We start from the raw sequence: 16,771 nt of genomic DNA, 5'->3' as shown, positions 1-16,771 counted from the left end.
GCCAGCGGTGTGAAAGGAATCGCCTTAAATCTTGAGAATGAGAATGTAGATATTGTTATCTTTGGTAGTGATACCGCTATTAAAGAAGGAGATCTTGTCAAGCGCACTGGATCTATTGTGGATGTTCCTGCGGGAAAGGCCATGTTAGGCCGTGTGGTCGACGCCTTGGGAGTACCTATTGATGGAAAAGGGGCTCTAGGCGATCACGAACGAAGACGTGTTGAAGTGAAAGCCCCAGGGATTATTGAACGTAAGCTGTGCACGAACCCATGCAAACAGGCTTAAAAGCAGTGGATAGCCTGGTTCCTATAGGCCGTGGTCAACGAGAACTTATAATCGGGGACAGACAAACTGGAAAAACTGCAATAGCTATCGATACTATATTAAACCAAAAGCAAATGAACTCAAGGGGCACAAATGAGAGTGAGACATTGTATTGTGTCTATGTTGCGATTGGACAAAAATGCTCGACTGTGGCACAATTAGTTCAAATTCTTTCAGAAGCGAATGCTTTGGAATATTCCATTCTTGTAGCAGCCACCGCTTTGGATCCTGCTCCTCTACAATTTCTGGCCCCATATTCAGGGTGTGCCATGGGGGAATATTTCCGTGATAATGGAATGCACACATTAATTATATATGATGATCTAAGTAAACAGGCGGTGGCATATCGACATATGTCATTATTGTTACGCCGACCACCAGGCCGTGAGGCTTTCCCAGGGGATGTTTTCTATTTACATTCCCGTCTCTTAGAAAGAGCCGCTAAACGATCGGACCAGATAGGTGCAGGTAGCTCGACTGCGTTACCTGTGATTGAAACACAAGCTGGAGACGTATCGGCCTATATCCCCACCAATGTGATCTCCATTACAGATGGACAAATCTGTTTGGAAATAGAGCTCTTTTATCGCGGAATTAGACCAGCTATTAATGTTGGCTTATCCGTCAGTCGCGTCGGGTCTGCCGCTCAGTTGAAAGCTATGAAACAAGTTTGCGGTAGTTCAAAACTGGAATTGGCACAATATCGTGAAGTGGCCGCCTTCGCTCAATTTGGGTCAGATCTTGATGCTGCGACTCAGGCATTACTCAATAGAGGTGCAAGGCTTACAGAAGTGCCCAAACAACCACAATATGAACCACTTCCAATTGAAAAACAAATTGTTGTGATTTATGCTGCTGTCAACGGCTTCTGTGATCGAATGCAACTAGACATAATTTCTCAATATGAAAAAGCCATTCTAAGTACTATTAATCCTGAATTACAAAAATCCTTCTTAGAAAAAGGTGGCTTAACTAACGAAAGAAAGATGGAACCAGATGCTTCTTTAAAAGAAAGCACTTTGCCTTACCTGTGAATTAATAAAAAAGGTTGCCCCTTACTCGCAGATGTAGGAAGAAGGCTTTTCTCGCCAACTGAACCCCAATAGGCTATTTTGGACTTTTTGCACATAATTATTAAAGATAGATTTTCGTGCCATGCGTAAACCAAGCTGCTGAGAGTCTACCCCAGCCACAAGGGGGAGCTGCTCCAGTAGTTCAGGATACCCCACCCAGCCCCACAAGGGTTGACGGACCCCCTACCTATACCTATACCTGATGATTACCTATACCTGATGATTTTCAATCCACAGCTCATTTTCTTTAATATGTGACAAGCCTTGCAAATTGTGATAATATGTATCAAATTAGTGGTCCGCATAACCCAATATTTGAAAATTATGGAGGTGCAGGCCCAAGTACTTCGAATCATCAACAAGAAATCCAAGAAAGAACAGCGAAGGAAAAACGTGACAAGAAAAGTGTTTTCTCGACTTGAGATGTTAGAAGGTGATAAATCAATAGGTGCTGGAGCTGCTGTTGGTATTGGAAATGTCCTCAGTTCTTTGATTCATTCCGTGGCGCGAAATCCATCATTGGCTAAACAATCATTTGGTTATGCCATTTTGGGCTTTGCTCTCACCGAAGCTATTGCATTGTTTGCCCCAATGATGGCCTTTCTGATCTCATTCGTTTTCCGATCGGATAAAAAGTCATGAGAAGTTATGTTCTTAAAATATTCGTTCCATTGGAAAAACCAACGCCGACGTCAGGATCAGTCTCCCTTTCTTTTATCGGGAGCAGAGCTAAAAAAGATGGGAAATTTATAATGTTATATTTACTAATGACACGGCTCGAATTCCTTTTTATTAAAGTTTTTGGGAAATTTCTTTTTCACGGTTCTTTTTTTAACGTGAACTTGGAAGATCTTTTGGGCCTCTTTGTTCTTTTTTTTGTTTTTTGTTCCCTTGTATGGTACTCCTCCCACTGTGCCCCTTTTTTCAGTGCAACTCTATTAGCGATACCGCTCTGGTTACTCTGCTCTGACACGGCAGAATGCTCTCCTGGTAATGACAGAGATGATGCATCGAGTTCAGTAACAGAGGCTCCCACAAAACCGATTGTGGAGGACCAAATCCAGGGGTTTCTGAGCCAATATGGCAAAAAAGCCCCACAGCAAAGGATATTTGATGAGTTAAAAAGGGATTTAAAGTTTTCGTCGGCTACTCAGGAGGATTTGGTGGAAATAAATCGCCTTATAACTACTCTAGGAAAAAAAGCATTCCGCACCCCTTCGGAAGCCGCTTCTCAACTTGCGATTGATTTTGATAAATACTATTGGGAGAAGTACAAAAAGCACTCTATAGACTAAATGCTGAACTATTGACCCTACTTGTTCGGATAGGTGTTCACCCCAAAGTGTTCCCGGACTGCATGCATACATCCGTAAGTAACTTAGTGCAACATGGCAAATTTCATTGAGAGGAATCAGCAAAGGAAAAGAAAGAGAACGTACCTCCTTAAATAAATATCTCACCTGCCCTGTTGAGGTAAGAACCAGGACAATAAGGAAAACACCTAGAGCACTTAGCCAAGCCTTAGCCTGATATTGAGATAAGATAGTAGTTGCACACACGGAACTAGCCTTAGATCAAATATGGGATGATGCCATACCCATATCCCTTCTTCCCAAGCTCAAAACCATTACTAACGGAAATATACGCAGCACTCATAAATGAAACTAGACCCGCATGCACCGCACCTAAAAAGCAAGTTCAACCAACCAACCAAGCAAGGAAGTGAGCTCCCTATAAAGGAACTTCGCCCAAAGCAAAGAAATGGTTTCGGTAATGGCGCATCTTCACTTCACAGTCTTTCTCGAACCTCATCAGCCCAACAAGCAAGCTTTTTTATTGCTACGCGCCTCCGCCTCTCTATATAATGATAATGGGAAGAATCTTTTGAACGAGAATCATCTAGTTATATAAATTACTTATATAGTTAGTTAGAAGACAATCTCCCCTTTATTGCTTTTGCATAGCATTGAGCATTATATATGGTTAGCCGCGGATCCAGTGGATAATGCGAGACTACAACGTATAGTGTTACCGACGATGTTTCGCTTTCGTCTTCGGTGCCTGGCGTGGTGCTATCATCACATTGATCTACCCGCCCTTCTATTCCCTTCCCTAGCTTTCGTGTTTGAGTAGTAGTGCCAGATTTTGATTCGGATGCAAACTTAGCACAATGCCCGGTAAGCTAAACACTCGATTCTACATCTCCGGGAATGCAACGAACTTCTACTTCTAGATAGGTCTAATAGATAGAGGCTAATAGATAGACGGGGGGCCCACTAGTCCTGTATTGCGGTAGTTCAATACATACTGACAACGAGAGAACGAACCCAGTACCTATAGTACAACAAACACCACCATTACTTGCGTCACTAAATTGAAGCATAGAAAGAGGTGGACCGCGCCTTGGGTAATTGGTCGGATACAGCCGTAGACCGCAGAACTCGATCGGACACACAGGGTATGGTACAGAACCCTCAAGACACAGTAGTCAACTGCTTCACTCCTACGCATTATCCTTTCTTTGAAAGGCAAGATTAGGGAGCCAATTGAGTGAACACACGAAGTAGCTTGCTTTGTACTACCGACATCTTAATACGATATTCTTTGCTACCTTTTCCAATGACAAGCCAGACTTCAGAACTGATTGGACACGAGAGTTGATAGCTTACTTGGGACTACCGAAACTACCAAAGAGCAGCTCTCATTTTTCTAAAGAGGAGGTGGATTTCAGTGATAGTGAAAAAGAGAGACCAACAGAAGCCCTATCTGGGCGAAGCAAGCCAGTGCCAGTGCAAGGAGCAAGCTTACCTGCCTCTGGAGTGGAGTGATCCAGTTCCAGCGCCATCATAATACGGAATCATTGGCTGTGTTGATCTGTCTCCAGGTCGTCTATTTGAAAGGGAATGCCCAGTGTGTTCGTTCCTCTACTATACGGAATCCTGGATATCTTGCCTTGGTTCCGACTCTAAACCGTTCTAAACAGATTCTTTCTGCATACTGATGTTGGCAGTTATGCCTAGGTGATAGATGTATGTTGCTGGATTGGAAAGCTATACGATCCCTTTTATTAAATTATGACAGCTGAGAGGAATTTGGGATGGCCCCGCCAGAGTTTCGAAAATGAATCGAATTGAACCCTATTGTTTTTTCACTATAAATTCCATAGTATCAATACAATAACCTTTGAGAAATTGTGAGAACGGGAAGATGCAATCATTTAGATGGTGAAAATAGCCGAGAGTTGAGCAACCCCTAAAAGCACTCACAATGAATGGTACCAGCGGATACCAACCAGATAGAAACATGCTGAGAAATCTCTGTTATAGCTGAAACTAATATACCAATCCTATCCGTGACCCTTTCCACATTCTTTTCTTAGTCACCTAACCTATGACTGCTTTTTCTTTTAAGCTTTAATAACCTTAACATTCGAATCTGCATCTGCTATTTCAGTTCTGTCTAAAGATACTATTCTTTGATCACTTGAAACATAGTAGAAAGCATCTAAAACAGATATTATTGTGGATTCCCTCTCCTTGTGGGCTGGACTCCTTTTTACATGGACAGACAGGAAAGTGGAATCTGAGGAATTAGCTGGAACAGACTCACCTTAGCTTTGAACGACTATATCCCCTCTTCTATCTACATATGGATATATATGGTCTTTAATAAAGGAAGATGATTTTAGCCGAGGACTAACACAGCTTCCATTTTGCAGCACATCTCTCAGTGGGAATAGCATCATCCATGACTTCAGGCACAGCTAGCTACGGGTAAGCACAAAAGGTAATGACGAGAGGGTCGTCCTATGTACCCTGAAAGAGAAACTATGTGATAGAAGCCCGCTTTCCCTCTCTTCTATCCCACCTAACCACTTCGGGTATCAGTGGCCTCGTGATCTCCATGAACAGAGATCACTACACAAAAACAACTATATGAAAAACTTGCTTGCTTCTTCAAATCTCGATATAACAGAACATATAGAAAGTGTTTTTGTGATGAGACCATTCTCTTCGGGGAACCTATAGAAAGATTATCAAACGGATTACATGATATTATGCTTCCTTGCCCGTGTGGAACATGTGTGAGCATTATGTTTTTCCAACAAGTGATCCGACTGGAAGAAGTGTTATATGAGGACTTCGAGATCAAATAGAGAATCTGTCTCTCCATTCCTCGTGAGCCACTTATTTCTCCGAAATCAGAGATCAGAGTGATTTTCCTCCTTTTTCCCAAATAGTCGACGGTCTTACACCATTGGGATACTTCGGATAAACTGGAGTACATATATGAGAGACCGGTGCTAAAACCTTTTCTCGAGATATCTTCCAGATTCTTAGGGTCCTTGCTCTGGATCTCGCCCCCCGGCACGAAAGCAGTTGGTTCCATAGTTTGAGAATTCTACTAATTCCAAGTATTCCATTATTATTATTAAATAAGAGAATATAAAAAGTAAAGAGGAGAAGACATAACCAGAAAAATTGTGAGAAATAAGTTAATTTATCAAGTTGAGGCATTTCGATTTGGATTTCAAATAAGAAAGAAAAGACTCCGAACCGTACTTTTGCTATTTTCTATCTATACAAAAAGAGATTTGCTTTCCAAAATGGAATCTTTGCCATTTCTGATGTGAATGAGGGAGGTTGTCTGCCCGGGTAGGGGTGACCGGAACCCTCCCAAGTCATCGCTCAAGAAAGCACCACAGTCACACGAGAAAGAGTTTGGACTATGACGAAGACGAGCAAGCCTTTGTTGGGGAGTGATCGGGGAAGAGTCGAGTACAAGAGGAAGGTGGAAGGAAGAAAGCGCCAGAAGCGCCAGGTGCGAAGATAGACCATCAAAGAACTCCACAGCAGAGCAAAAAAGAGAAAGGCAAGGCTCGGAAAGAACAAAGGCTCAACCATCAGATCCAACACAAAGCCCTCAAGATATTTAGAGGCTTGGACTACTCTCTCTAGTAAAAGAAAGGAAGCACAATGGGTGTTGCTCTATTTCTTATTAGTGAGGTATTCTTCTTCATTTCAGTATTATGGGCATTCTTCCATTCTAGTCTGGCACCAACAGTCAAACTAGGAGATCAACGACCACCTGTTACTACGAACTTGTTTTCATCTGGCAGATAAGCTTTTGAGAAGAGACCACTTTGATAACGAGCTTTCGGGTTGCCGTATTGATACCGCCCTTCGGGGGAACAGGAGGATAGCATGCACGGGAGAAGGATTTAGGGAAAGGTACCCACCTTTTAACGGGAGAAAGGCAGCTTATGTGAAAACTTCCCTTGTGGTTTAAATTTCAAATAGATCAGGTGCCTATGTTGTTGATACACCGAAAGATACTAATGCTATGCTCCAATGCGGGATGAGGGCCAACGATTGTGATGAGTGGGGACCTTAGAGCTGAAAACCTACATACAATGACCCTTATGGGCAGCGTCTTGGGCTGGCTATGTACGAGACATCAAACCATCTCCCGGGTCCAAAGTTTCCATTTCCAGGCCTGATAGTCTTCAACTGAAAAAGTAGGGCGGAGAACTAGTAAGAATTGTGCCTGCCATTCAATTCGTGACGTGGATGATCCGCCGACGGAATCCATTAGGTGAAACGGCTCTGCAAAGTTTGTTTGTTCATAAAGGCTGCATGCAGCCATGCAATTCGTACTGCATGGCGATATTACTCTACCACTCTATAAATGGTATATAGATATCTTCACTTCATCACAAAGAAAGTGAGTACTAGCACGCATTGCTATGGATGCTGCAACCGCAAACAGGCTTTCTGCAATTGCTACCGAAACGGAGCAACTGAAAAATGAGATTGAAGGGCACCGTAGAGTGCTAAACAACCAGTTGAGAAGTGTTAGAACAATGGATCCTGCAAAGAAAGAAGCGCGCATTTGCGCTACCAGAGAGCGCATAGAGGGTTTGGAGGAGAGGCAGGAAGCGCTGCGGGTCGAGCAGCAAGTGCTCTTTATTCGTCTAGCATCTCGCTAGAATAGAAGAGTCTGTAGACTCTTTTTAATTTCTAAGGTTGGTTTAAATTCAATAAGTGTCTGGAGACATTTGTTTTCATGTCAGGTGTTCTTTGTCTTAGTTTGATTCCGATCTACTCCTATGCTAAGTGTCTTTGTTTGGTTTGATTTCTTGTGTTTGCATGTATGGGTTAGCCATCAGTGTTCAATGCTTATGTTAATATAATAATGCCAAAATGTGCTGCAAATTCATGTTCAAGTTGAAATAAGGCCGAAGGGCTAAGTGTACTACTGGAGATTATATATTCCAGCTCTGAAGTTTCCTTTTGAGCCCCCGTTCTACTATGGTTTGGATTCTAGTTGAAGCGTGCGACCATCTATTCAGATGAGGAGACCGAGTAAGAAACCACTAAGCGGAGAGCAAACAGATCAATCTCTATCTATGAGTTTCTCAACCAAGATCCACTATTCAACCAAGACCCGCTAACTAATACTTTTACGCGAGCTTAGTTATTGGAAGTTGCAGCCGAGGAACTCTTATCCCTAGCCACAGTTGTTGCAGCACAAGGCTTTGTCGCGATTGGGTCATATGTCAGTACTCTCACATTCCCCGTGGTCTCCCTAGTATGCTGAGCTGAACTGAAGTGAAGTGAAGCTGCGGGCGATGATGGACTGATCCCATGCTATTCAGGCGCCTGACAACGCTGGCTCCGACGGTGATGAGTCTGACGGTGGCTCAGATGTTTCTCGTCCTGATCATTCAAGGTCCCCCGTTCCTGACATCCTCCAAAGGTCGTTGGCGCTCTCCCATCTGACAGTGCGGGCTCTGCGTGTCGCCTATGGCAACACTACCCGAGTGGTCTATTGCATAGTGGATCCATGGGTACCCCGTCGCTGCTTCATTTTTATCAACATCTGGTAAGCAGAACGGACAGAGAACTGTCCCGATTTCTCGTACTTTCTAGTTGACAGGGACAGGCCTTCGTGGGAGAGTAGAAAGAAGAGAAGAATGAAGGCCAGAATAAGGAGTTATAGAGAACCCTGTCGTGGGAGTTAATGAGTTAAGCCAATGTAGGTAAGTAAAGATTGGAGTGATGGGAAAGACTATCTGTTTCCTGTAGATGAGCTAGGCAAAGAACATTCTCAAGGATAGAGGGGGTCGTTGCTTGAATTCATATTGGCGTGGAGGAGCCCGAGGAGAGAACCGTTCCCCCATTCCTTTTGGGAATACCGCTTACTCATCGGGAGTGGTCAAGGGAGGATCACCTTGCGAAGAAGAAGCACGAGGCTCGCCCACAAAGCGATAAACAGAAGGAGGATGGGCATGCACAACGGATTTCAATTAGAAGAGAAGGTGGGGCCGCCCCTTCCGCTCTGAACTACCACTTTGCCTTTTGGTCCCTGGTGCGATGGACACCGTGTTGCCTTGTGGGATCCGTCATATTCTTATCTTTGGGATAGGAGCAGCCAAATCGCTACCCGCTAAATCCAAATGTGCTTAGCCGCTATTTAAGCCGTCAAAAGGGGAATCCAGGCTCTATATATCCATATCTCGTATTTATTTTCTCTTAGTTCGTAGGATAGCTCGTCTCGTATTGATGGATAAAGATGCGAGCCCTTTGCCGAGGAATAAGAGTGCTCTTGGCATCCAGCTACTTTCAAATCTCTATACTTTACTACAACTAGATTTGACTAAGGAAAGGTGTGAGCCTCAATGCCAAGGAAGCAGGGCAAAGATGAACCCGTTAGCGTATAGGAACTACAACATATGAAAGTTGGGTGGATACTCCTATTTAATTGGTTTAACCAGAAACAGAGGATAGGATTCGAAAAGTCAACCGGAAACCGAGCCCTAACCTTTAATTGAGTTCAATACCCCTACTACTAGTATTGGCGTGGGTTCGTATGTATACATTCGTATTGGCTTAGCGGTGCACTTCGTATCCCGCCACATCCGATCCTTTTCTTTGCTTCCTTCTTACTTTTATGATTTTATTGACTACTCTTGTGCAGCTGGGATATAGTGAGTTGAGAAAGGAGATAGTGAAACTTAACTAGTCTTTGTCATGGAAGGGAGCAACTTCTCTCGAGTACGTACAGTACTGAGGATTTACGAATAGGCTAACGTTACCAGTACATAGTGGATCTATGATAGTGATGTATGGACCACACCAACCTCTCTTTCTAGCCGTAATCGATAAGAAAGGAAGAAATATCATGGCATGTGAAAGCAATAAATCTATAATAAAATAGGTAAAGAAAGGCAAATACTCTGGGGTAATCGGCATATACCACAATGTTACTCTGACAGGATCCTTGACAAAATAGTCTTGGCTTGTAACCCAGTATTTATTGGACAATATAACTGGCTGCTGAATACGCGCGGCTATCCTGCTAATACTGGCAACCAAAGACATGAGGTTCTTCATACCAGCATAATCATTCTCCCAGTATTGGAAACATACTTTTGTAATAACATGAATGTCTTTAATCTCTGTGTACCTTCCTATTTGCTCTGTCAGCTCATTAGCTGCTGCAAATATTTCTTAGCTATTAGATCCTCTTTCTTCATGGTAGAACTCCAAGACAGATGATAGCTCTTGCTTGTCTTCATGAAAAAGTGCAGAAGCCTGTATCAATGAAGAGTAGGCCGGTACCAGCAGAAGATAGTAAATAGTGTTTTTGTTAGCCATTGCACTCACACTGTTCGGTCGGAAAGTAAGTCCTCCTAAAGATTGTTCTCCCCAACCCAAGTTCAAGACGACCTACCTAAGAGTACAAAAGATGGACAACCAAAAAGCGAGTAACGAGTAAGAGAGCGGCGGGTGACTAGCCCTACCCTCCGTCTTCCTTAGAAACATAGGTTGGTACCTCTGCCTGTGAAAAGAAGAGAGAGAACACTTTAAGAAAGGCTGTCCACAAAAGAAGTTGCTCAAGCAAAGATTGTTCATAAGTTCCTTACCAAAAGCAGAGTGAAAGGGGTTAGTAGCTAAGGGATAATAAAGAACTTTCGAAGGAAAGCGAGACAAAGGCGTATAGTGTGTTCCGATAGCTGGTAACCAATACGCGGCCCCTATTGATTCTTACAGAAATCCTGTGAAAAGAAGTGTTCTCTTTCTCCAGCGAAAAGAACAGTCTCGCAGGAAGATCAAAATACTTACTATATGTGTGTTTATGTATCAACTCTTATATAGTCTAGTTTTCCCGCCCTATCTAGAGAAGGAATCAATTCCCCATTTTGAATGTACAAAAATTGGTAGAGCTCAGCATGTCTGGAAGCACGGGAGAACGCTCTTCTGCTTATATTATTACCAGTATTCGATACTGGGTTATTCATAGCATTACTATACCCTCCTAATTCATTGCGGGTTGGTTATTCGTCAGCCCGGCTTTCACTTGGAAAAATAGGAGATTTAGTTCCACGCTTTGATTGGTAGCAGAAGGGAGGGCGCGTTGCCAGCCTACATTTTTCTTGGATATTCAACACTAAATGAAATGCAAATGCATATGAGAGAACTTCAAACTACTTTACTTATTTGCAACAGCAAGCTGAATAATAGAATAAATAAGCAAGGAAGGAAAGAAAGAATACGGTTGTCGCTCATACGCTGTTTGGATTAGATGTCACAATATCGGTTGTAGTATTTCCGCTCTTTCTATAAGCTAAGAGAGATGTCGCATAATCGGTTGTTCATGATCTTATAATTCATGGACCAAAGTCGCAAATCGCTTGTTCTCATTCAAGCATGAGTTCGTTCAAAGTCGGCAAGGGGAATCAGAGAAAGGGTTGTTTAGTCAACAATCATGACCATGGGAACATTTGTTCGCTTTCTAGGTACCCCCGGATCTACTAGTCATCGCCTTTGAGCTGGGAAAAGCATTTACCCTGAGTCGGCTATTCCCGATTCAGAAAGGAAAGGTATGTGGGTAGACATTGAGTTAGAGATTGAATGAAGGGGCACACTAGAGAAAAGCAAGGACAAGTAGGTAGTTGACTAATGCTTTCGAGCACGTACGCTGGCGCTCTTTGATAGAGCATTATCTACAACCCTAAAGTGAACTATGAAAAAGAAATCTAGCAGTCTCTTCCAGCAATGAATTGTAGCAGGGCTTGGTCTCGAAAGGTATAGATACCACCAGAAGCTTGGAAAGAAGAAGGAATGTCGACCTACCGCTCCGTGGGCTTTGAACCTTGCTTTTCTGTAAAATTCTCAGACGCTATAGCTATGTAAAAACAGTACTCGATTTCTCACTAGAAAAAACAACAGTCTTTATTGTTGTGTGCATATTAGTCACAGATTATAGCTTTGAATAGGACAAACTACTTTAGTAACTCTTGACTATTGCTTGAAACAAGCGTTGAAGCAATGGAAAGAAGCGAACGGTTAAGCTAATGTAGCAAGAAAAGGGATGCAGCAAGTGTCCAAAAATCGGATATGCCCGGTGAAAATTATAAACAAGGCTAAGGAAGGATTTCGTACTGCCACAATGCTCTTGATAGAAGGAAGCATGAATACCGAAGGCCTACCTAGTTGAAATAGGAACAGCTATGGAAGTCCTCGGCCAAACGAATATTTCACGGAAAGCCGACAAGGGATTTTCTTAATAACTGGGCGCTTTGATTCTTTGGAACAACTCGATGAATTTAGTAGATCTTTTTAGGAGGCCTTCCATGACCATAGATCGAACCTATCCCATTTTGACAGTACGATGGTTAGCTGTTCACGGATTAGCTGTACTGGAATGACAACACATATGAGAATCTGTACACGATACAGAATAACGACACGACATGCAATCTTATGACTACAGTATGGCCTTCATCTTTGACAGCAATCATGACAGGCCGCGGTATTAGCGTTAGAGAAAGGAAAGGACTTGAGGTCCGTCCACCTACAACTAATAAAGCTCCGCCTTTGGGGACTACTACAATAGATAGGCATTTGAAGGACCAAACCACCCACTGAGGACTTTGACACCCAGCCCTTAAGAAGCAGTCTACAACTTTGGGATACGTATTTACAGACTGCAAAAGATAGATACAATGCTGTTACCCACCATGCATGCAAATCTTAGTTCTATGGACTACTAGTACCAGGAACGTCATCTACTACTGCGAAACTCCCGGGGGACGCTTTTCTAACTGGTTTAGCCTCTGGAGTGGGGAGGAAGAACACCCTCTAGACCAGGATAACTTACTAATTCAATTGACAAAGCGTCCTATTTGCTAGATTTCTAGTCGTTAGCTCTTAGTGAAGACGAATTGCTATCATCTGCGGGCGGCCCTCATTATTGAATTTATCCGCCTTCGATGCAACCAAATTCACTATTGACTTACGAGTTTATGCATGCTTCATTCCTATATCGGCATGTATTATCCGTAGGCTGGTTGTGAGACATCTTCCTCTTAGTGCTACAAATGGCTTCTTCCTTAGTTCTTTATAGCTCTTTCACCTCTTTTAGACTCTTTGCAATGTTTAGTGCGGGGAACTCTACACTATTGTACTCAGATGCTATTCCTTCAAGAAAGTATCGGAAAGCAAAAAGGGACTCGTTCACCGTATCGCGTACAATACAGCTATGCCACAAGTTGACCTAACCAACTGGTAAACAAAACCCAAGTTAACGTATCGACCTAGGAATAGGATGAATAGAACCATTGAATCATCACCCAATGGAGCAGAGAGCCTTCCTTTAAGAAAGAAATAACTCCCTACAACAACCGTGTTTCGAAACTCGATTCATTATCATACGATAAATTTCATGACAAGAACCTAGAGAAGCACCAAACAGCTGCTCCTTCCCTATTTCTTGCTTGCTTTACTCGGTATTCAGTGAAAGATTAGGCTTGGTAATTACAGTTACCAATGGTAAGGATTGGCACGTGAACTTTCCTTTTTATCGAGCTCGAAAAAGCAAAGGGTGGGTTGGCTGTGAAAGGAGAGTAGAGTTTTTTAGTTTAGTAAGAAAAGTACTGGGTGAGGCTCCTCACATCCATAACATATTATCTGTACTCTTTTTCAAGCATGCCTCTTTTTAATGACTCGCTTTTTCAACTTAATTGTGGCATTTCATTCTGTTATCGACTAATGGTTGACACTGGAGAAGCATTGAAGGCTCCTTCCATAGATTCCAAAGCCATGTTTGCTATTATCAGAATATTCTGACTCCCTTGTTGTCTTATTGATCTGACCAACCGCAATAACAACATTGCCATTCGGGGTTACGCAAGTCGGAGTATTAAATAAATGGAATATTCCAGCAGGAGCAACCGAACCATCTTCTCGTTGTCCTTCCATTCTTCTGACCAATAAAATAGCTCTTGGTCATAAGAATCCAGCCGGAGTTCGAAATCAGAGATAAGAATTGAATCAATTCCAGGCACTTCCCTCAAGCCGAAACCGAAACAGGAAACTTGTAACTTCTAGCCGAGAAGGATAAGAGAGGTTTGTCTTGCTTTGTCATCTAGTGATTGTGTGCCAGGGGTCAGCGAAGAGACGGGATGCTATTGTCCCGGACTACTTGGACTAGTCTACTAGGACTCGGGGGAAGAGACTTGTTTGTGATAGGACGAGAGATCAAGTACAATGTTCGCTTCAAACTAGGCAACCTCTTCGTTATACGACCGAGAATAGTATATGCCCCATCTCACCACTAGCTAGGGCCACCAGCATTAGGAAACTAAGGAAGAGTCATATGGCTAAGGAATTCAGGGCTGATAGAGCTCTTGGGAAGAAGTCAGTATCCAGCTTTCTTTCATTGATATCACAATAACAAGCGAGGAAAGGACAGTCTTTCAAGAGAAGATAGGTCTGTTTTTCATTAAAATTGCGGCGAGTATTGCTTGTTTCCCAGATCCGGTATCAGGACCTGTTGATAGATGGGATGGACCCACCCGTTTGACTCTTATGAATTGATAGTTAGATACTATTGCTAAAGGAAAGTAAAGATAGTGGTTTGTGTTGCAAAAAGCTAGTTCAAGGTCAGGCTCCGTCAAACAGAGTCGTCAAGAACGAAAAGCTGAAAGAATGATGTGTCAAACAGTGATTGCGCACAGAGGTTAGTTAAGTATAGGAACTATTGTCCCTAACGAGAAGTATGCTGCTGTCCCAATAAAAGGATAGTTGGACGGTATCGATTGAGGGAATAGGGATAGGTGGTTAAACGCGATGCTGCGCCTAACTATATAGAACGGTGATCCATGAAGAGAAGTCGGCCAGCTATTAAGTCAGAGAAGTCATCAACCTATTACTAGTGTCAGTTCTGTTAAGAGAAGTCATCAACCTATTACTAGTGTCAGTTCTCTTCTTCCTCTCTACCAATTGAAAGTAAGTATTGATTTCGCCTAATAGGGACAAAGCAAAGTAGGGTGGTCAAGTACAGTATGCCTGGAGTTCGTACTGCCCACTAGATATCATTGGCAAGTTATAGAAGTCTTTCTCTCTTCTGAGATATCATTGGTCAGTGCAGCGAGGGGCAACCATCATTTCTATTGCTCTGTAAAGAAAAGATAGGACAAGGGTCTTGCTCCACCCAATGGAGATAAAGCACGGGGATCCGTTAAGGGCGTATTGAATCGATAAGAAGCACTTGAATTCTAGTGGGCCCGGCTACCCAACACTAGCCCCGGATCATTTATGTATTATCAATTGATAGTAGGGGCAGGCAGGGGAAACTCTTTATATCAGTTAAGTAAACTACTGATTGTATTGTGGGCTAGGATCCTACTTCTATAGCGAAGTAAAGAAGTGTGGAATGCGCTATCTCGAAGTAAAGAAGTGTGGCTTGATAGATAAGTTGCACAAACCTTTGAGCTCGATACGATATAGTCTAGCGATTAGTTCATAGATGGGAAGCTCCATTCTCCCATTGTTCGGGACTCTCATTGTTTTGTTCAGAAAGTAGTCGGCATCTTCCTTTATTCAATTAGCAAGGCAGTGCTGGTTGATTTCATCATTTCTAGGTATACCCTCTCCCTTTTCTACGAAGGTCTGCTGCTCTGCCTGCACCAGTGAGTTATTCTATTCTTCTCCTTTGGTTCAGCTATGGGGAAATCAGAATTCACCATTGAATCATGTGGATTAGCTCCCTTACATAATAATATTTCACTGTATCAGCTACGAGGGGAAAATCTGAAAGACAGAGGATAGAGAGCAAGAGAAAGAGTGTGAGACTTGCACCGCTCTCCATTTCGAGGGGATTTCCACGATTCTGGGGTGATTGAACTATTTCTTTACCTGTTCATTTTCTAACGAATCAAGATATCCTCTTGTTCCGGTATAAATAGTAGCTATCTGCTCTTCCACTGGGAGAGGATTTGCCTGGGATTGTTTAAGCAATTCCCTTAATAGTCGACCCCTTGCCAATTGATTCTGACTTGTTTTATCAAGAGCAGAGGCGAATAATAGGCTTGTCACTCTGCGAATTGAGCTAGTTCCAATTTGGATTTGCCAGCTACTTGTTTCATGGCTTTAATTTGAGCCGCGGATCCTACTATGGAAACAGAAATACCCACATTAATAGCGGGTCAAATTCTGGCATGGAATAGATCTGCAGATAAGAATATTTGTCCATATGTAATGGAGATTACATTAATAGGAATATAGGCAGAAACGTCTCCAGATTGAGTCTCAACTATTGGTAAAGCGGTCATACTTCCTTCGCCTAAAAGGGAATTTAATTTAGCGGCTCTTTCTAAAAGGCGTGAATGCAAATAAAAAACATCCCCTGGATAAGCCTCACGGCCGGGAGGTCTTCTTAATAGAAGGGACATTTGGCTATAAGCTTGTGCCTGTTTGGAGAGATCATCATAAATTATTAAAGTATGCCGTTCGCGGTACATAAAATACTCAGCCAGGGCTGCTCCCGTATAAGGAGCGAGGTATTGTAATGTAGCAGGTGAATCCGCCATTTCAGCTACTACAATAGTGTATTCCATGGCCCCCTCCTCATGGAAAGTAGTTACTACTTGAGCACAGGCTTACCTGGTTGACCGCCCACATTCATGGAAAGTAGTTACTACTTGATATGCTTTTTTTCATTTTCCACTATGAAAGCTTCTCTCAATCCCTCCCTAGTCCTTTCTTTCCTGGGCACAGGCTTACCTGGTTGACCGCCCACATTCATTCATTGTTCGTTCTGTTGTGAAATCGAACCACAGAGCTAGCGCAATTGGGATTTAGAGTCCCATGCGTGAAACTAAAGAGGATTTTCAGTCCTCTGCTCTACCAGCAAGAACCTAGAAGGACACTTCACACCCGATTTGACACAGCTAGACTGGAAACACTGCTTGTCAAGAGCACAAACCCCAGTATAGAATACTTTTTTGAGTATGTTGGTAAGGTCCGGTCATCCGCTTCTGTGCTTGCACTTCTGCGTAACTAGGGGTGCAAGTCCAGTACAACATA

General features: G+C 42.8%; 1 protein-coding gene across 1 annotated transcript; it reads left to right on the top strand.

Moving 5' to 3' along the window:
- The first annotated feature begins 1,721 nt into the window (after positions 1–1,721).
- Positions 1,722–2,054, top strand: LOC109761701 (ATP synthase subunit 9, mitochondrial-like). Its single transcript, XM_045233742.2, has one exon. The coding sequence runs from the start codon at positions 1,722–1,724 to the stop codon at positions 2,037–2,039; it is 318 nt and encodes a 105-aa protein (XP_045089677.1). The 3' UTR covers positions 2,040–2,054.
- The last annotated feature ends 14,717 nt before the right edge of the window (positions 2,055–16,771 follow it).

This window comes from Aegilops tauschii, chromosome 1 (genome assembly GCF_002575655.3).
Source record: "Aegilops tauschii subsp. strangulata cultivar AL8/78 chromosome 1, Aet v6.0, whole genome shotgun sequence".
Lineage (NCBI taxonomy): Eukaryota > Viridiplantae > Streptophyta > Magnoliopsida > Poales > Poaceae > Aegilops > Aegilops tauschii.
Note: the sequence above shows the minus strand (reverse complement) of the source record. Positions and strands in the feature narration are given on the sequence as shown.